Genomic DNA, 21,060 nt, shown 5'->3' on the forward strand with positions numbered 1-21,060 from the left:
CATTCCCTGATGAACTTTCATTTCTCAGGGTCTAAAGGGATGTATCTGGACCCTGCCTGGAAGTCTTATTCTTGGGAACCTGTTCCATTGGTCCTTTTCTCTGCTTTTCCACAGAGCGATGGACTTAACTTCTATTATATTTATAGGATGATAGATTTGGAGATGGAAGGGACCATTGAGTCCAACTCCCTTTTAGGATAGGAGAATGTGGTTCAAAAAAATGATATGATTGCTCAAGGTCACAATTTATCAAAGGCAGTGTTTGAACTCAGGTCTTCAGCTTTCCATTCATTATACCCTGCTTTATTTTATGTAGCTGTCTAAATGTTTCCTGTATGTGTTTCCTGTTTCCTTGCCAAAGTGGGAAGGTCCAGGCTCCTTTAGAGGGAGGAGGAATCTTGCAATTTGGGTAGAAGTGGAAGGAGTGACCAATGGCTTAAAAATATGAGTCAGAGAACCCAGTTGATTGTGGGAGGAAAGTGCCTATGTTATGGATGTCATGGATGGAAGGTACCTAGGGGGAGGGGATGATGCCTCTTCTCTCCATCATCACTAGGGCTATTTTCCCCTCCAAATCACATCAGCTTCCTGAGCTCATTCCTTGCTTAATTGAAGATTGTGAGTTCCAAGAAAATGTTCATCTCCCTTGTTTTCCTGCTGCCCAGGGCTAGTCAGTAAGATTATGACTTCCTTTGTCTCTGGAGGAGACATAAAAAATCTATGTTATATCCCAGCCTGGAGCAGCTGGAGAGGGAAAGAAGGCCATCCTTCCAGGGGAGGTCAGAAATTGCTTGTCCTTTTGGGAGCCCTGGGGCTCCAAGTAGGAATGAATGAGGAGACAAATTAAACTGTTGAGATTTTGGCTCTGACTTCAAGAGTGAGAGAGAACCTGGGCTCCTCCCCTGGCCTGAGTATAAAGGGGATGCCCTGGGGTCCTGCTGCCCAGAGTCAGACTGAGTAGAACTGGACATTGAGTTGTTAACATGGCTACCACTACCACTGTCAGACAATATTCCACTTCTGGGTCCATGAAAGGCCTCTGTGGACTGGGTAGTGGCTCCTCCAGGGTGTCTTCAGTCCGGGTTGGGGGAGCCTGCCTTGCTCCAAGTCTCCTGGGGTCCGGCAGCTGTGGGAACATGTCAGTCACCTCATCCCACTTCACCTCCAGCTTGGGGGGCAGCTACGGTGGTGGCTACAGCTGCAACCTGGGAGGAGGTTTTGGCACAGGTGTAGGGGATACCCTGCTGGGAGGGAGTGAGAAGGAGACTATACAGAACCTCAATGACCACCTGGCCAGTTACCTGGACAAGGTGCGAGCCCTGGAGGAGGCCAATGCTGACTTGGAGCTGAAGATCCGGGATTGGTACAAGAAGCAGGGTCCGGGACCTGCCCGAGACTACAGCCCTTATTTCAAGACCATTGAGGACCTGAGGAACAAGGTAGGACCTAGAGGACTAAGGGGAAAACACGTTATTGGATGACTTTGGGGAGACTCTCTATCCCCAACTTGAGCTCCCCATTCTCTGTCTTCTGTCTCTTGCCTCTGTCCTCCCCATTCTTACCTTTCAGAAAAGTCCATTTACTGATCTTAGAATCAGTCTTCCCTCCTCCCCCCTACAGAGAGCCTGCTTGGCTTAACCGCACCCTTCACTGATCCTTCCTTTATTCTAGGTTTTTTCAACCTCTACATGCCCATGTATTATTCCATTCTCTTGCACTTGTTTGTACCTGGTGTTTTAAAAATGTTCCCTCTGTCTCTATCTGTCTCTATCTAGGGTGTGTATGTGCTGCCTGTCCCAACTGCAGGAGGCCTCTTAGAGGAGGAGATCCCACCCTTCTTGGTCTGTTGAGGGTGGTCCTGTCCCTGCCCTCTTGGCACCCCTCAGGAAGCTCTCAGTCTGATGCTGACTGGTTACTGTGCTTAGACATGGGAACAGATCCCTTCTCTTGTGTCTCAGGAGCACAGACAAGCAGCATAACATGACATAGGAGGGCAAATGGATCTTTGGTGGCAGAGGATTCAGATCTGGTAAATCAAGGAAGTCTTTCTCAGCATCCATTTGGAGCTAGTCTTTGACTGGTGGGGAGAGGACAGACTCATAACCTCTGGCTAGACTTTGCCCATTTCTTGTGCCAAGATAGTCTTTAACCTGGCTCTCCTATTCACCCTGCTGAGGGTCTTGGCTTTGCTTTTGCTTCTCACTCAGTAGCAGGGCTGAGAGTCTCTCTTCTGGAAAGGGAGAAGGCCCAAGATGCCAAAGTAGATAAGTTAATTAGTCTATTCAAGGGGAAAACCTCAAGGGGATCCCCAGCAGTCTAAAACCTAAGTCTGGATAAAAGAGGCCCCTGTTTAAGGAGTGTGTATATGAGGGAGCTTCCTGAACCTTGGCCTCATTCCACCAAATAACAGACATGTAACAACAGTAACAAGGCTAAAAAAATTCCCTTCTTTGGTTAGCACTGGATCCTTCCAAGGGTTCTTGTATCTCTTAACTCGTTTTACTTAGTGGCACTGGGACACAATCAGTCTGAAAAATGGGCAAGACTAAATCTCAGCAAAATGATGACATTTTACAAGTTGGAGAAGGGTGAAACTCCTTAGGTTGGATAGATGGGGATACTGAAATAGAGAAGTTCATCCTTATAGGATGGCCATAGTTCTAGAACAGAAACCTAAGAAATCATCTAAGTCAATAATTAAAATAGAATAATGATAATAACAATCATGATATCTGGAATTTAGAGAACTCTTTAAAATTTATAGAACACATTATGTTTGTTCACAACAGTCCTGGGAGATTGGTTTATTATTTTTCCCATTTTACAGAGGAGGAAACTGAGGCTCAAAGAGTCTTAATTGAATTACCCAGAGCCCCTCACACTAGTTAGTATTTGAGGTAGAATTTTAATTAAGGTCTTCTTGACTCAAGGTTCAATGCTCTATCCACTGTATCACCTAGTTGCCATCCCTCCTCATTTCACAAATGAGGAAACCAAAGCTGAGAGAAGGTTAAGTGACACAGATGGTCTTATTCTGGAGCCAGTGCTCCTTCCATTATACTGTTCTGATTGAGTGACACAGAACTGGAAGGAACTCAATGTCTTCATTTTATGGATGAGTCTGTGAAAGGTAAAGTGATTTGATTCTAGAAAAGTCCAAACTAGAATCTTGAACTCCTCTCTTCCTTCCTCTTCTTCTTCCTACAAAAGCTCAGGTGGCCAGAAAGCACAGGTAGAATACTATCAACTGCGATATCTTCCACCAGAAGACTTAGGAAATAATGAGGGGGAGTGGGAGGGCCCACCTCAGTGGACTGAGAAGCTGCAGAAGGACTGCTCAAGTCTGCCTCTTCATCCCCCATCTTCATGCTTGTCTTCTTCATAGATCCTGGCTGCTACCATTGACAATGCCAGCTTGGTTGTGCAGATTGATAATGCCTGTCTGACTGCGGATGACTTCCCTACTAAGTGAGTTGGAATTCTGTTGATAAGGAGAGGGTAAGAGTAGAGGGAAATCTTCTTGTTAGAGGACAATTCTCAGTGATCTATGAATCTGACTGGGGTTCCTTATCTGTAACATGAAAGGAATAGAACAGATTACCTAAAACCCTTTTCTTCTCTAGATTCTATAATGCTCTGACTGAGTCCATAGTGTAGAATGGCTTATCTTCTCCAACTCTCCCAGTTATGAGACTGAATTGAACCTGTGTCTGAGTGTGGAGGCTGACATCAATGGCTTATGTGGAGTGTTGGATGAGTTGACTCTGGCCAGGGCAGACCTGGAGATGCAGATTGAGAACCTAAAGGAGGAGCTGGCTTACCTCAAGAAGAACCATGAGGAGGTGATATGGGGAGGGATGAAGAGAAACTTCTTGGATGCTCAAATAATGGTCCATGGAAGGTGGGGGGATCTTGGAAGAACTGGAAAGTCTGGATGGACTGGGGGTGGTTCTTCAGGGACTCCTCTGTTTAGTCATTCCTTGTTTCTTATGCATAATTCAATCAAGAAGGACCTTCCAAGAATTGCTCTAAAATAGGCCTGAATTCTTTATCTTCCCCAGGTGTTCTACTTGGATCCCAGCCCCATTACCTCCTACCTAGCCTTTGGTGATAGCAGGGGAACCTCCTGCCCCCCCCCATAGAGTTGATTCTATTCCTCCCTTAAGTCTATCCCTTGGAGCCCCAGGCATGAATTTCTTTGGCATAATTAGTTTGAAAAATGGGCAAGACTGAATCTCAGCAAAATTATGACATTTTGCAAGTTCTTGGTGTGCTTATGTCCTCCCCTCACTGTGCCAAGAACCCCAAGGTAGACTTTTCTTTCCTGGGCAGCAGACCAATTCCAATTTTTCCTAATCATCTACCAACTCTGTTTCCTACTCATCAAAAGTTACCATTTCCACTCCAGGTGTCTGGTATCAATTTCCCCTTCAGACCTCGCTCTCTGCCAGGTGACATCTAAACTGACATTTAGCCATCTAGTAATGGTTAAGCATTAATAGTGGATAATTCCCAAAGCATTTATACTTTTGCTTTGAAGCTCTTTATGTTCCTCCTCTGCTACCCTTGCCCCCTGGGCAGATTAACATTCCAGATGGTGCTTGGCTTACCTTAACATGGGAATGAGTTGGTTTTCCTTGAACACTTGACTGAAATGGTATGGGGAAAGAATCAATCTTGAAACTAAGGCACTAGAAATGGATTACAAGGAGATTGTTAGTAAATATCCCCAGCCCTGGATAGTGCAGAGGAAGCAATATCTCTTTGGCCTGTGTTTAAAGGGATGATTGATGCTCCTATTCTTCTCTTGGCCAGGAAATGAATGCTCTTCGTGGCCAGGTTGGTGGGGATGTCAATGTGGAGATGGATGCAGCCCCGGGGGTGGACCTGAGCCGCATTTTATCTGAGATGTCTGAGATGAGAGACCAGTATGAGAAGATAGCTGAGAAGAACTGCAAGGGTGCAGAGGATTGGTTTTTCAGCAAGGTGTGACATTCATTCATTCATTCATTCATTCTATAAACATTTGTTGAACACCTATTTGCAAAAAAAAGCTGAAAGAGATGTAAAAATGAGCAAGACATCATCCCTGGTTGAAAACAGTTTACTTTCTAATAAAGCGAATGAGGTACACCCAATTATCAATACAAGTCAGAATTTTCAGTAGTATAAGGTAACTGTGAGCAAAGTGTCATGAAAGTTGAATATCCACCCATCCTCAAAAATCCAATTCAAATGCCTCTTTTAGAAAGTCTTCCCTAGTCCTTTCAGTTGGTAAAGATCCTACCTCTCAGAATTCAGATACTACTTTATTCTGTACACTTCTCATACGCTGATGTATTTTTGTTTATAAATCATGGTAATGTGGTGCAGTGGATAAAATGCTGCCCCTAGAGTCAGGAAGACCTGAATTCAAATTTAGTCTCAAATCTTATTAGCTGGGCAGGTCACTTAATCTCTGTTTGTTTTAGTTTCCTCATTTGTGAAATATGGTTAAGTCCCTATTGTTCAGGGTTGTTCTGAGAATCAAATGAGATGATGATGATGATGATGATGATGATGATAATAGTAAGTTAATTAACATAGTGTTTGGTATGTCAATTCTGATGATGATGATATTTACTCTCTTTTAAATTGCATGAGAGTAGAGATTGTATTTTATCTAAACTTCGTATTTCCTTAGAGTCTAGTATAGGCAGCTAGGTAGTACAGTGGATGGTGTCCTGAGCTGGAGTCAGGAAGACTCCTCTGCCTAAGTTTAAATCCAACTTCAAATATTTACTAGCTGTGTGATGTTGGGCAAGATATTTAACTCTGCCTCAGCCCTCATCTGTAAAAAAAAAAGAAAAGTAAAAAATGGGTCACGAAGAGTCAGATACAACTGAAAAATGACTGAACAACAATAGCAAGAGGCTTGTTGTTACTGTATGTGGATACATGGCATTCTTAAAAAGGGATTGGAAAACCTGGAGATCAGAAGTTTTCTAGGGTGGTCAGTGACTAGGGAGAGGTCAAAGTCTTGTCCCTGTGCCCTACCACCTCCAGCCTGCCCCCTACTAGGAATAACCTCTGTGTGTGTGTGTGTGTGTGTGTGTGTGTGTGTGTGTGTGTGTGTGTGTGTTTTAATTTTGTAAGGCAATGGAGTTAAGTGACTTGCCTAACATCACAAGCTAGGTAATTATTAAGTGTCTGAGGTTGGATTTGAACTCAGGTCCTCCTGACTCCAGGGCTGGTGCTCTATTCACTGAGCTACCTAGTTGCCCCCTGGGAATAGCCTCTTAAGCCAAGGTGATATTAATTTCAGACCGAGGAGCTGAACCATGAAGTGGCCACCAACACAGAAGCCCTGCAGAGCAGCAAGACAGAGATCACAGAGCTGAGACACACTGTCCAGAACCCGGAGATTGAGCTGCAGTCCCAGTTCAGTATGGTCAGTCCTCTTTGCTCCTTGATGCCTACTTCCTTTCCTTCCAAGGCCAGCTTGGGATCATGACAAAAGCATTATTATCAGAGAACTTGGATAGAAACATTAGTTTTGCTTTTTGCTAACTGCATTACTTTAGGCAATCTTTTCTCCTTTCTGGGCCCCAGTTTCTCTATCTGTAAAATGGGATGGTTGGACTAGATTGGGTTTTGAGGCTTCTTTCAGCTCAGTCTTGAGATGTTCTTGTTGTCCTGTGACCCCTGAACTGTTTGAGCATGTACTATATGTATTGGTGAATGGGCAAAGCATCCTGGGATTCACCACCCACCCAGCTTCCACTCTCCCCCTTGCAGAAAGCTTCCCTGGAGGGCACCCTGGCAGATACAGAGACTCGGTATGGAGCTCAGCTGGCCCAACTGCAAGGTTTGATTAGCAGTATTGAACAACAGCTGTGTGAGCTCCGCTGTGACATGGAGTGTCAGAACCAGGAATATAAAATCCTCTTGGATGTGAAGACCCGGCTGGAGCAGGAGATTGCTACCTACCATCACTTGCTGGAGGGGGAGGATGCCCAGTGAGTGACCACTCTGGGCAGGTGACTTTGTGAGAGAGTGGGAGAGTTGAACTAGCTCTCTGGGGCAGGCTGGTGTGTAGGCAAGTGAGAGGAAGGCTTCCTGAAGAAAGGCCCTATTCCTCTGAGACCCCACTGGATTTATTCTCTATTAAAGCTTCTCTGTAGCTTGATCCTTGTTATTATCTGATTGGCTCATCTGCAACTTAAAGGGCCATAGGATCATTGGTAGGTCTCAGCCCATGTGAAGAACTCCTGGCTTGGAAACTCTATCAATGTAGTGGCAACATGTTTAATGAATCATCTTCAGGAGTAATCTGGGGTGGAAGTGATAATAGATCAGGAGCCTGACTTGAACTCAGGACTTCTAGACTCCAAGGCTGACACTCTAACCATCATGACATGCTGCCCACAAGTCAGCAGGACCATAAGGATATTAATCATAAAGCATCCTTAATGGATCATATATCCCCTCATTTTACAGATGAGAAAAATAAAGCCCAAGGTAGTTGTTATCTTATCCAAGGTCATGCAGATATCATATATTACTTTGTTAGAAGATCACAGACTAGATATGAGGGTTAGAAGGTTGTACTCAATGACCTTTGAGGTCCTTTTTTACCTCAAAATTTATGATCCTATACTCTTAGTCTTGGAAGAATCTTGAGAAGTCTTCTGGGTCAGACCCCAGGCTCCAAGTAGGTGCCATTTTAAGTTTTTAGGTCTGATGACCTATTGTTCTATTTCTGACAATATCTAGGAACCAAGACTATGGAACCCACTTTAATCACTTAATTCTGAAAAATTTTAGAGAAGTGTTTCTTGCCATCCAAGCACAATCTCTCGTGCTTTAAAGCTGTCCATTTCACTGTGTTTGGTTTCTCCCTGGACATGGAGAACAACTTACTTAGCTCTTTTCTCAAAAAAACCATTTATGGATTTGGGGTCTGCCCTTCCTTATCATGGTTTGTCTTTTCTGTGCTCTCTCCATTCCTTTTTTCTCCTGTCCTGTTCTGCTCTGCTCTCTCCTCCACTATCCTCTCTTAACCCTCCTCTCCTCTCTTCTCTCTCCTTTCCTCTTCTTTCTTCCTCTTCCTTCTCTCCTGTCCTCTCTCTCCTATCTTCTCTTTCCCTCCTTCTTTTCCTCTTCCTTCTTTTTCTTCTTCTTTCTCTCACAATATGCATCTGACTCTTTTCTATCCCCCCCACTCCCCATGCTCCCCAGTTTTATTTTTTCCCTGAATGTAAGAAAACTCAATTACACTGAGCACTTCCTTATACACTAGAGGGTTGCACATGAAGCCATGAGTCTCTATTAATAATAATAACTAACATTTATTTAGCACTTTAAAGTTTGCACAATGCTTTACAAATTACCTCATTTAATCCTCACAACAGTTCTGTGATTACCTCTTTTTAACAGATGAGGAAACTGAGGTTTAGTGATCCCCTAGTTATTAAGCATCTGAGGCCAGATTTAAATTCAGGTATTTCTGGCTAGCTCTAGCAGCTTCTATTATGTGGTACTTGATACTGGGTCTTCATTTCCTCCCCTTGGGAACTGATTTTTCTAATTCTTCTTTTCACCTTCCATGTGCCAGTTTCCCTCTATACATCAGTGAGGTTGGAGGAAGAGCAGGGAAGGATGGGGATCTTGGAGCTGATAATGACATCAGAATATGGTCCCCAAGAAGACTTTTCTGGGCTCCCAAATTGGAGTCACTGTTTTAACTAGTCCTCTTCTTTCATCCTTGCAGCTTGGCTTCCCAGTTCTCCTCTACTCTGGGCTCCCAGTCCAGCCAAGAAGGTAAGTGAACAAACACTCTGATCTGTTGGACAACTGCACAGCTGGCTGGTGTTGCAGTTAGCAGAGAGGATAGAGAATAGTTCTGATGGGGAAGGAGTATGGAGTAAGAATGGTGTGAAACATAGCGTCTCTTCTGCTGGGGTGGTCTGAGGATCTTTGGGGGGGGGTAGATGGGGTGAGAGTGATTACAAATGAAAAGAGGGTGGGGCTGGTTCCTAGGACAGGCTTGGGCAGAGACAGGGATTCCCTGCCAGGGCTTTCCTCATGTTGTTTCCTTCCTTTCCTCATCCCCTACCCTCCACCCCCTTGTTCCCCTACCTTGCCTATAGCCATGATGACCAGTCGCCAAGTATGCACCATTGTGGAGGAGGTCCAGGATGAAAAAATAGTTTCTTCAAGGGAGCAGGTCCACCGCTCCACTCACTAAGCTTGCTGCAGGCACCTGGATGGTCAGCATGGAGAAAGAGAAGCATTTCTTCCATTCTCGGCATAGGGTCTGGGTCTCAGCTAACATTTTCCCATATTGGCTTCCTGCTGCCCCATTCTCTGTATATCCTATTAAAGTTTTCTGCAGATTGATTTTTGTTTTTGTCTGGTCTGTTATTAACTGAAGACCCCCCCCACCGCCAGCCTCTTCTGATCTCATTTCAAGGCAGAGGGAGATGAGATTATAGGTGAGGAGGGTGAGGTGGGCAAAGTTCATATCTCTTCTAAGACTTCTTGTCATAGGTGTCTGGCTTGGGTATTGACTTGTACCCACACACTCCACTGAGTCTGTGTCTATTGCTTCTCTGCCAGCTTGAATCCCCACTAGTGACTGAAATGGGAGGGGTCCCATCTCTCTACCTGTATACTGCAACCTCTCTCTGGTGCTCAGACATCCCAGGAGATCACTGGCCCTTTAACCCTACTGGCCTCCATGAAGAAGAGGAGATTGAAGTTCCCTGCTACAGAGAGGGGTAGTCCCACCACTACAGTCTGTTCTCAACTACATTGTCTGATTCAACTGAGAGAAGGAACTGTAGGGCATTTCAGAGAGGGCAGCATTGCCATTTAGGACTGACTGACTTTTCCCTTCCTCAGTGACTGGTAGCGGGTGTGTGTGCCTGCGTGGGGGGGCGGCCTGTTTGTTCTACTTCTCTGGCAGTCCCTGGGCCACTGAGGAATCTTGTCTGGCTGAAAATAGGGGACTGTCTGGGCCTGTCTGGAGAGATGGGAAAGCAGTTGGCAGCCCCAGACACGACCACATTCCACCTAGCCTGCCTGCCCAGGACCCTGAGACCCAGGGCTGGGCCTAGGAACCTAAGGAAGGGGGTGGGGGAGGACTCTAAGGCTCAGCTGAGACTGGAGCCTCACTCTTCTCCCTTTATAGTACTGGAACAGGGGTTCTTAATGTTCTTTATGTCATCGACCCCTTTAGCAGGTTGGGGAATCCTATGAACCCTTCAGCAGAATAATAGTTTTAAATGGAATAAAATAGAATATAGGTACTTACAAAGGAAATCTGTGCTAGATATCACATATCAGATATCAAAATATTAAAATTTTCAAATACACAGATTTCAGATTAAGAAACCCTGATTTATAGGAAGTAGTGTCTGATTTCTTGGCACTGGTATAATGAATGATGGTGAAACTGGGGGGAGATGATCTCAGAACTTTTCCTCAGGGAGGGTGGAGCCTAGCTGAAAGATCCCTTTGGTTTCTAGCTGATTCAGTGTCTTCAGGGTCAAGGTCAGACCCCACCCCCTAGTCCTTTGAGGCATTCCCAAGTAAACAGCTGAGGTTGGGGAACTTTAGTGTCTAGAAACTTCATCACTCATACCAGGGCTCCTAGAATATACTTGGCCCTTGTGTTGATCAGTGTAGTTGAAGGAACATCTTCTTCCTCATCCTAACTTTGCTTTTATCCCTTCCCTCACCTTTATTCCATCCTTTTCCTTTTGTCCTGGCTAAATGACTCTTCTTGCTCCCTCCTTCTCAATACATATGATAAACTCTCTTTTTATCACTCTGGTGGGCTCAGTCCAGCCATATTGGGAGAGGACCTTCTGTAAGGCCTAGGAACATGGTGAGAGTCCAGAGCAGGGCAGAGACTTTCATTTTTGCCTTTGGGTCCTCGTATTCTCTGATATAGAGTAGGTGCTTAATAGATACTGATTGGTTCAAGACAACAGGTCTGTGCCAAGCCTTTGATGAGGGTTGGATTTGGCACCTTCTCTGAAAATTCAGACTGGTATGGGTGATGGAAGGATCTGAGACCTTGGGGTGGAATACTGGCAGAATGGAAACATGGTTGCCAGAGATTTGCCCTAGAAGATGGTGGTATTCCAGTTATAACTTGTTATATTGAATAATGTATTTATCCAGGGTACTGATGTGAAAGGGGTACTTTCTCCCTGCAGGTATCACTGTATAGGAACTTTGCCTTGTGGTCCCAAACTGGGGAGGGGGCTTTCCTTCTTGCTCCCTGGTGAGGGTTGGTCCATCCCCTCTATGGGTGGATGGATTGTCTTTTGGCCCCCTGCCATATTCTTCTCTCTTTTGCCCCATTCAAGCATAGTCCTGGCTGTGGCTCTGAAAGGGTGATAAGGCCCAGACTGTGTTTCCCTTGCCTCGAGTGAACTTAAGACCAGCTATGGCTCTGAAGGGGTGATAAGGGTGAGCAAGGCTGGGAAGGGGGATTGTTTAGTCGACCCTTCTTCAAGCTGTCACCTGGTGGGGCCAGTCAGTGCTGTCTGATTTAAGCAGGGGCTTAAATCTAACCTCCTGGAGAGGAGAAGGTTCTGAGCTTATCTCCCCCCAGTTTGGCCATCAGCCAGCATGCCAAACCAAGCAAGATGGGGTTCAGTCATAGACCAACTATTTTGGTGAGGGGAGCTATTTGGGGACAGCTCTTGGCTCCTGGTAGCTGAATATTCCTCTCCCTTCCCTATAAGGCAAACCTGTCGAGGGCTGCTTCCCGGCAAATCTGGGTCCCTTGTGCTCCAGCGGCTGCAGCGACACGAACGAGCCTACCCTTCCTGCCATTGCATGGGAGGGCATCTCTCCTCATGACTTCCCTGGAACAGCTCTCTCTTCCTCATTAGGTCATGGGAAAGCATAGCCCCGGGGCTCGGTACAACCTGAATCACAGGTGACGGTGACTGAGCGCAGTCACACAGCCTCACCAACAACTCTCACACTTACGCATGCACGCACACCCGGACGAACGCCCCGTCTGAGGAGCTGAAGAAATGAGGCAACCCCCCGGGTACCGATGTGGGGGAAGCGAGCCACCTGGGCGCTGGCAGGAGGCCAAGCGTGATGAAAGCCCAGGAGAATGGAAACAAAAAAAGCCAGGGCTTTTATCGCTACGCCCACTGGCCCGGCTATAAAGGCAGGGGGAGAGCAGCCTCAGCTTACACACACCTCTCAAGCCCCGGCTCCTCCTTGTGTGACTGAAAACAGCGGGCTTGCTCTTTCTGCCTTGCCATGGCCACCACTACCATTCGCCAGTACACCACCTCCAGCTCCATCAAGGGCTCCTCCGGCCTCGGCGGGAGCTGCTCCTCTAGAGCTTCCTGCCGGGCTCCAGGCAGTGGCTTTGGTTCTGCCTCCTCCTCTCGGCTGGTCTCCGGAGGAAGCCTAGGGGGAGGCTATGGAAGCAGCTGTTACTCCGGCAATTACAGCTTCAGCAGTGGGATGGGGGGCAGTTATGGGAACAGCTTCGGGAGCATGGATGGCCTCCTGGCTGGTGGGGAGAAGGCCACGATGCAGAACCTCAACGACCGTCTGGCCTCCTACCTGGACAAGGTGAGAGCCCTGGAAGAGGCCAACACTGATCTGGAGCTGAAGATTAGGGACTGGTACCAGAAACAGGCACCTGGGCCTGCCAAGGACTACAGTGGCTACTATCAGACCATCGAGGACCTGAAGAACAAGGTACTGCTCTGCGACCCCCAGAACACACACACACACACACACACACACACACACACACACACACACACACATATTGCATTTATGTCTCATAAAATTCTAGAAACTGGAAGGGACATCTACTTTTTTTTTATAAAGGGGAAACTGAGGTCTGCAGTGATGTGTACCCAAAGTCACACAGTTCAGTTAATGACAAAGTCTCTCAGTTTGATATTATATATACCAGAGCTCAGAGAATGGTTCCCATAAAACATCAAGAGTTTCCTAGATGAGAAAGCAAAATGAGGCAATGTCCAATAGAAGGAGCTGAATTTAGAGACTTCCTGAGTTTGGAACACATAACCATCTATGAGGCATTGAGATGGTTGTGCCTTCATTTCCTCAACTGTAAAATGAGAGAGATGGATGGAAGATCTCTAAGGGCTCCTTTCAAGGTCTAAATCTACAATCCTTTGAAAACTGATTCCCTTGAAGCATCATGATTGGTCCTTTGGGAAGGGTGGAACAGTTTACCAACTGTACAATAGAGGTGCCCTCAATTCAGGTCTCTCCTTGATGCTGGGAGCAGTGGGAGACAAATAGCCTTCTTTCCTTGTCAAATGTAAAGTCAAAACCCAGGATCCCCCTCAAGTTCTGGTCTTGCCTGGACCCCCAAATCCCTTGGGACTTGGGAAGGAAGTTGGGGAAGTTGAACTAATGCAAACTGGTTGAGTGCCAAGACACCTGCTATCCTAGGAGGAGGTAGATGCTGCCATCTAAGGAAAGTTTCAGGCTAAGAAGGTCTCCAAGGATGGTGAAGGTTTCAGTGAGTTCCCTTTAGCTATCTTCAATACCTTGTATGGTGAATTCAGGCCTCTCTCCTTTGTTCCCTCCTCTAGAGCTTGAGAGTTTTTTCCCTGAGCATTCCTGAAAGGAGAAAAGCCCAAAGGCAGAATCTGCAAGTTGAGGCATCCCTGGGATTCTGGCTGCTTCTTCACCAACCTTCTCTGGGCTTGACTTTGATGTCTTTCTCAGGGACTCCTTTGGGCAGCTTTCCTGGGTCTTAGTTTCTCTATCCACGAGGGGGTTGGATCAGAGTGGCAGAAAGAGTCATAGAAAGCACACTGGGTTTGGAGTTTGAGGATTTGACTTCAAATTCCAGTTTTAACAGTTTACTGAGTGCCCTTGGATAAATCACTTAACTTTTCTGAACCTCAGTTTTCCCTCTGTAAAATGAGGAGGTTGAATAAGGTCACCTCCATAATCTACTTCCTGTGATGACTAGAGCACTCAATCTTTTTTTTTTTGCTCTGACATTTGTAATCCATCTTATGCCTAAGATCAAGTTTTGAGGTCTGCTATCCCTAGTTCAAGGTCCTTGGGTTTCCTTCCCCCTAACCTGCAGACTCTTCTCCACAAAGATCAGGGCATAGATGGGGGGGAGTGCCGTCTTGGGAGAGGGGGGCAAGTTTCAGCTCATTCCACTCCTACTCAGCTCCTGTCTGCTCCTTGAAACAGCTTTAGAGCAATTATCTTGGTGGGATGGAGGAGGAGCAGTTAGGAAGGAAGGGTCTGAGTGGAGGAGGTGCCAATATCCAGTGCCCCTGGGCAGTAAAATCTATCTCATTAACCTGGCATCAGTTAAGGCCAGAGGAGGCATATGTGTGTGAATCTGTGGGGGGTGGGGAGAGGTCTCTTTCTTTGATGTCCAATAAAGAACAGTCTATGGGGACAGGACAGTCTATTCATCTGGGGTCTGTCTCTGCTACCTCCCCCAACTCACTTTTGCCTTCTGTCAGATCCTCGAGGCCACTGTGGAAAATGCCAGACTCCTTCTGCAGATTGACAATGCCCGTCTGGCTGCTGATGACTTCCGAACTAAGTGAGTTGAGAACTGGTCTGGGAACCTCCTGTCATTTATCTCTCTCTCTCTCCTCTATGTGCATATTGGAGGGGATGATGGTCTGGGCCACAATCAGACATATTCATTCAGAGGAGCTAGGGCAGCTGAGCTGTTCTACTGGTCCTTTACAGTCAATGAGAAACTGCCTTGGTTTCTGTGTTCTTGGCAGGGACTTTAGACCAGGGAGGGGAACCCTATAGGGTTTTTCTGTTGCTGTTTTTCTGCCCCTTAGTCTCTAATCCAGCAGCTTTTATGTTTAATGGAGTTCCTGGAAGACCTTAAACAGAGGAAAAGAGTTGGGTGGAGAGAGAGAGAGAAGAAAAGTAGAATGAGGCATTGTAGTGGGAAAAGATCGGATGTGGCCTCAGAAAATCAGGGATTGAATCCCTACTTTATTTATTACTTGTTTATTATTTATTACTTGGGCAAGTTGTTTAATCACTTTGTATCTGTTTCTCATCTGTAAAATGATTCAATAATCTCTAATGATCCTTCTACCTCCAAATCCTATTTTATCTTGTAAGAGAGGAGAGAGAAGATGGAAGGATGGGTAAAGAATAGTGCTTTGACCCCCATCCCTCATCCCTGATTTGCCTCAGTTATCTCAAGCCCATAGATGATATAATTCCTGCCTCAGTGCCTATAGTCATCTTCCAGGACTAACCATTCCTCCAAGTGCCCTTGTTTTCTGGATAGGACTAGGGAAGGATCAGTAGTATCTTCCTGATCTCTCTGGTTCTTTTTGCAGGTATGAGACAGAGCTGGCCCTGCGCACCAGTGTGGAGGCTGATATCAATGGCCTGCGCAGGGTGCTGGATGAGTTGACCCTAGCCAAGGCTGACCAAGAGATGCAGATCGAAAACATGAAGGAGGAGCTGGCCTACCTTAGGAAGAACCATGAGGAGGTACATCTAAAAATAGGGACAGTGCAGGCCCAGGAGAGGGTGAAATGGAGAGAGTATGAATTATACATTCTGTGGGCTTAGAGGGTGCAAAAGACTAGAAATCCAGGAAAGATGCAGTCAGGATTCAGTATTAGTCATATTGTCAGCCAATAAGGATTGCTGGTCTAGTAGAGTGTACTTAGACCTCGTAAAGGCTAGGAAGGGAGATCTGGTCCTTAGAGAGTTCTTAGAAGTGGAGACAAAATCCTTGTCCTCAGTGAACTTCTGGTCTGAGGAGGATGGGGTGAGACTGGATAGACCTCAGAGGAGGCAGAAGGGCAGGGACAAAAAAAAGCAATTAAATGCTGAGTTCCAAGGGATGGAAAGGAAACACAGAGAAATGGCTGATAGAGGGTCATGAATCTCCCAAGGAGACTGAAAAATACTTAACCTTAGGAAGTTCCCTCCTGTGTGGGGAGACAGAAGCTGAGAGTTAAAGGCCATATCATCTGCCAAGCAACCAGGAGGAGCCTGTCTTAGAGAGTCATTTGTCAGAGATGCCTCAGAACTGAGAGTCCTAGAAGGATGCAATGCTAAAAGGGGCACTATGGAATAAAGGAAAATTATGGCCTTGGAGGCAAGATGATCCTAGTTCAAAGCAAATTTCAGATATTTACCAGCTATGTCACCCTGGGCAAGTCACTTAATCTCTTTGGGACTCAGTTTCCTATATATAAGATGAGAAGGTTGACCCTTGTACTCTCAGTCTGAGGAAACTAAGAGATATAGTAGATAGAATGCTGGACTGGAGTCTGGGAAGATCTGAGTTCAGTTCCAACTTTAGAAATTTACTAGCTTTTTAAGTCATTTAATCTCTGTCCTTAATTTAATTTCCTTAGTTGTTAAATGAAGATAGTAATAGCATCTATCTCACAGGCTTGTTGTGAAAATCAGCTGAGATAACATATGTAGTACTTTTCAAACCTTAGAGAACTATATAAATGCTATTATTATCATTATTATTATCATCCTTTAAAATAATGTTGGAATTGGAATTCAAGGACCTAGGTTCAAATCTCCAAATTTCTACATACTACTTGTAAGACATGGAGCCAATAGCACCTTCATCTAGTCCTCAATTTCTTAATTTTTAAAACAAGGGGGTTGGACATATGGACTTTGAAGAGTCCCTTCCACATGTCCCCTATGGTTGTCCACAGGAAATGAATGCCCTCAGAGGCCAGGTGAGTGGAGAGATCAATGTGGAGATGGATGCAGCACCTGGTGTGGACCTGAGCCGAACCCTGGCTGAAATGCGCGACCAGTATGAGAAGATGGCAGAGAAGAACCGCAAGGATGCTGAGGACTGGTTCTTCAGCAAGGTGGGTACCAAACTGGGACTCTTGCCAGGGTTAAGGTTTAAGGAAGGGAAGTCTATCTTGATGCTTTCTTTAGGGAGGGAGAGGACATCAGAGTCTTGGCCTTCTCTGCTGGTCCTTTGTTGCATTCAAATCTATTTTATAAAGGGATGCCAACCCTTTTTGGGGTGGATAGGGTGGATCAGGGACCCTGACCTAAGACAATAGTTAATGGATCCATGCTGACTCTTCTTAAATCTGTTTCTCCTATTCCTTTCTAGACTGAAGAGCTGAACCGAGAAGTAGCCACCAATAGTGAGCTCCTACAGAGTGGCAAGAGTGAGATCTCTGAGCTCCGTCGCAATGTTCAAGCCCTAGAGATTGAACTGCAGTCCCAGCTCAGCATGGTAGGTATTCTGTGCTTGGTGCCCCATGGTAAGGTCTCCCCAACCCCAGCCTGATTAGACCTAGATGATGCAGTAGATAGCTAGGAAGATCTGAATTAAAATCCTACCTCAAACATTTTCTAGTTATAATGATGCAGTTAAAAAAAAAGAGCTAGGTAACATACATCTGGATTCCAATCCCATTTTAGATGTTAGCTTTATGGATCTCTGGGTCTGTTTCCTCATCTATAGAATGAGGAGGCTAGACTTGATGTCCGCTAAGGTCACCTCCAGCTCTAAGTCTATGATTTCATGAGCTGAGCTACATGGAAAAATGGGGAACTAGTGGATGACTCCCTGTTCCTTTCACCTTTCACAGAAAGCCTCCTTGGAGGGTAGTCTGGCTGAGACAGAGAGTCGTTACTGCGTCCAGCTATCCCAGATTCAGGGTCTCATCAGCAGTGTTGAGGAGCAACTGGCTCAGCTCCGTTGTGAGATGGAGCAGCAGAACCAAGAATATAAGGTCCTCCTGGATGTGAAGACACGACTGGAGCAGGAAATCACCACCTACCGCCGCCTGCTGGAGGGAGAGGATGCCCAGTGAGTGACCAATCAGTGAGGTGGTTGAGCTAGTGAGGGTGGGGAAGTATGGGCTGATAGTGAGAGCCCCCTGGGCATACCATTCATCAGAAACTCTGAACCTAGGTATACAGAAAAATAAATACGTCTGTGACATGGGAGAGTGGAATTCTCCGGTGTTAAAATTGTGTGCATTTGTGAAAAAGAATAAAAAAAATAAAATGTCCCTCACTGGGCCCTATCTGAAAGCTTGTCTTCATGATAGCTACCCATTTTCTCTCCCTGCTTGGGACCCTTATGGAAACAGCGAAATATGTATCTGTGGTGGGGAGAGAGATTCCTCTGATTTAGAGGAGTTTCAAAAGCTTAAATCTCAGATACCCACATTTAATATATTCTTTTTCTTCTCCCACAGCCTGTCTCAGTACAAACCCAAAGAACGTAAGTACAGTAACAGCTGGAAAGGAGGGGAAGGGGAAGCTCTTTGAGCACTGGGCACATCTGTAGAGGTTCACTGGGGGTATTTGTAAAGTTGTGTCCAGGTAGCATTTAGAGACCAAGATAAAACTGTAATGGCAGGTTGAGAAAGTAATCATCAGTCACTCATCATTTACTGTCTCTGAAGTCACAGTTAGAGACCTGGGTTATATCCTGTACAGGAATTAAAGGAAGGACAGTGGGGAAATCTGAGTCTGGCCCTTTGGGACTTCTCTGTCTAAAAATTAAGACAAAATCCTTACTCTCAAGGGGATCCCAGACTATTTTGTGAGTGGGTTTGGGCATTGAAGCAGGCTCTGCCCAAGAGAAGCTTGCAATTTAATTGGAGGGGCATAGTTAACATACAAGAGGATAATTCAAGAGCACCAAGCTTCATCAATGAGAGGCAGTGTGGCAAAGTTGACAGCAAGTTAGCCTGGAAGTCAGGCAGATCTGAGTTCAAATCTTTCCTTTTACCTATATTGACTGCCTATCTTGGATAAACAGCTTGATTTCTCAGTGATCCAGACAGCTCTCCAAGGCAACAAGTTGTAGAGAAGGTGCTGATCTGTGAAGATGGAGGGTGTTTCTTCTCTTGGGATAGAAACAGTTCAGGATAGTTTACTATCCCTATCCCCTAACCCAGTGTGGCAATATCCTAAATGATATCACTGCCTTTGAGCACTTAGCTGAATCAGCTCTGCAGTTGTAAACTAAAGGAGAGGGTGTGGAAGGCTGAACTAATCATTCCATTTAGGGGAAATGACCACATGGAGGGTATACAGGCAATAAGGGGAGTGGTCTGAGTTGGATAAGGAGAACTTATTAATTATGTAAAGAGAAGGAGAGAAGAGGGAGGGAGGATTGGTGAGTCTGGAGGGGAAGTTGGTAGAAGAATCTTGAATGTCGAACTGAGGAATTGATTTTATAGGCTGGAAAACAGTGGGAAGGGTCAGATACTAACAGTCACTATTAAGGGCCAGGAACTAAACTAGCTTGGGATACAAACACAGGCAAAGAATGGGGGAGACAACAAGTAACTGTGTGCATATGCTAGAAATACATACAGGGGACATCCAAGGTCTCACAGTCTAAATGGGAGCATCAAATTAGGGGGTGAGCATGCTTTGGCCATTCATACTCTATTGTAACTCAGATGGTTAGTTCTGACCTGATTTTGATTGAGCCACCAAATGTCTGCATCTCTTGTCTTTGTTTACAGCTGTGACCACTCGTCAGGTTCGCACCATTGTGGAGGAGGTGCAGGATGGCAAGGTCATCTCTTCCCGGGAGCAGGTCCACCAATCTACCCGCTAAAGAAGGCTGGGTCCCTGAGGGAGACCCACTGACCCAAGAGAGAAGCAAGAGGAGAGCCACTTTTTACTGACCTCACTTGGGACTCTGCTTATGTCTTTCCCTCATTTCAACTTCCTTCTGTAGCCCCTTCCCCAAATCCCAACCCTTGCACATGCTCTCTGGCTTCCCACCTTTCCCAGTTAATAAAGTTTGTTGACTCAGAGATGCTAACTGGAGTCCTGTCTATGTTGCTCTAGAATAGGGGTAGGGCATTCAGCCTGGGCCATAGAAGGTCCAAGAAATCATTTGGTTTGACTCTGCCAAGGCAACTGCCAAGGTGGGACTCAGGGGGCGGCTAGGTGGTGTAGTGGATAAAGCACCAGCCCTGGAGTCAGGAGTACCTGGGTTCAAATCTGGTCTCAGACACTTAATAATTACCTAGCTGTGTGGCCTTGTGCAAGCCACTTAACCCCGTTTGCCTTGCAAAAACCTTAAAAAAAAAGGTGGGACTCAAACTTCAATAAATCTTGTAGCTTTTTAGGGGTGAATTAATTCAATGCTTGACCAAATATAGCAGACTAATTTTCAAGTTGATAATTTTGTATGGCCTGAGATTGATGTTATAAATATCCAAATGACCCTTGATAGAAAAAAATTTCCCTATGCTTGCCCTAAAGGTGGAATCCCTGTGGGACTGCCAAGAGGAGGGACAGAGAGAGAAGAATTTTCCCTGTTTGCCTGGGACTGTGGTAGAAGAAACAGAGGGGACCTGCCTCCCAGCATTCTGCCTAATGTACTTGCATCTTAGGAGCATGGAACATGCCCTTCAATTCTCCACAAACATAAATTCTATTGGCATATCATTAGACCTTTTTTATAAGACAAGTTTTGAAAGAGCTCTATATAGTCTACCCTCTGGGCCTCAATTTCCTCATTTGTAAAATGAGATTGGACTAAGTGATTTTTAAAATTAAATTTTTTTTATTTATTTAGAGCAATGAGATTAAGTGACTCACCCAAGGTCACACAACTAAGCAATTATTAAGTGTCTGAAGCCATATTTGAACTCAGGTCCTCTTGACTCCAGGACCAGTCCACTGCGCTATCTAGCTGCCCTGGACTAAATTTCTGAGCTTTCCTCCCCCCCACACTCATCTAGTTCTAAATCTATATACTCTTATAAGCCAGCATCCATTGACCTGGGACCTAGAGAGTTATCATTAGAGTTTCTTTGTTTTTCCTACTCTTGTTCTTCCTCTTCCTCTTCTCTTCCTTAGGTGTCAGTTCCCTTTTGCTATTTTTCTACCAGACAGTGGGTAAGGGAAAATACAAGGATCAGAGACTAAATCTGACAACCCTCTTTGTGGAGGTTTTTTTTTTTTTTTTGCAAGATAATGCAATCAAGTGGCTTGCCCAAGGCCACACAGCTAGGTAATTATTAAGTGTCTGAGGTCGGATTTGAACTCAGGTCCTCC

General features: G+C 45.5%; 2 protein-coding genes across 2 annotated transcripts; both read left to right on the forward strand.

The window, feature by feature from the left end:
- The first annotated feature begins 966 nt into the window (after positions 1-966).
- Positions 967-9,229, forward strand: LOC141511325 (keratin, type I cytoskeletal 42-like). The gene is made up of 8 exons (XM_074220546.1): positions 967-1,439; positions 3,386-3,468; positions 3,686-3,842; positions 4,816-4,986; positions 6,305-6,430; positions 6,778-6,998; positions 8,753-8,802; positions 9,132-9,229. The coding sequence occupies exons 1-8, from the start codon at positions 984-986 to the stop codon at positions 9,227-9,229; spliced, it is 1,362 nt and encodes a 453-aa protein (XP_074076647.1). The 5' UTR covers positions 967-983.
- Positions 9,230-11,985: 2,756 nt separating this feature from the next.
- On the forward strand, positions 11,986-19,808 carry LOC141513774 (keratin, type I cytoskeletal 17-like). Its single transcript, XM_074223942.1, has 8 exons — positions 11,986-12,726; positions 14,502-14,584; positions 15,354-15,510; positions 16,710-16,871; positions 17,129-17,254; positions 17,613-17,833; positions 18,228-18,253; positions 19,512-19,808. Exons 1-8 carry the CDS (start codon positions 12,277-12,279, stop codon positions 19,604-19,606), a joined length of 1,320 nt encoding a protein of 439 aa, XP_074080043.1. The 5' UTR covers positions 11,986-12,276; the 3' UTR covers positions 19,607-19,808.
- The last annotated feature ends 1,252 nt before the right edge of the window (positions 19,809-21,060 follow it).

The sequence above is a fragment of the Macrotis lagotis genome, chromosome 2 (assembly GCF_037893015.1).
Source record: "Macrotis lagotis isolate mMagLag1 chromosome 2, bilby.v1.9.chrom.fasta, whole genome shotgun sequence".
Classification (NCBI taxonomy): Eukaryota; Metazoa; Chordata; class Mammalia; order Peramelemorphia; family Peramelidae; genus Macrotis; species Macrotis lagotis.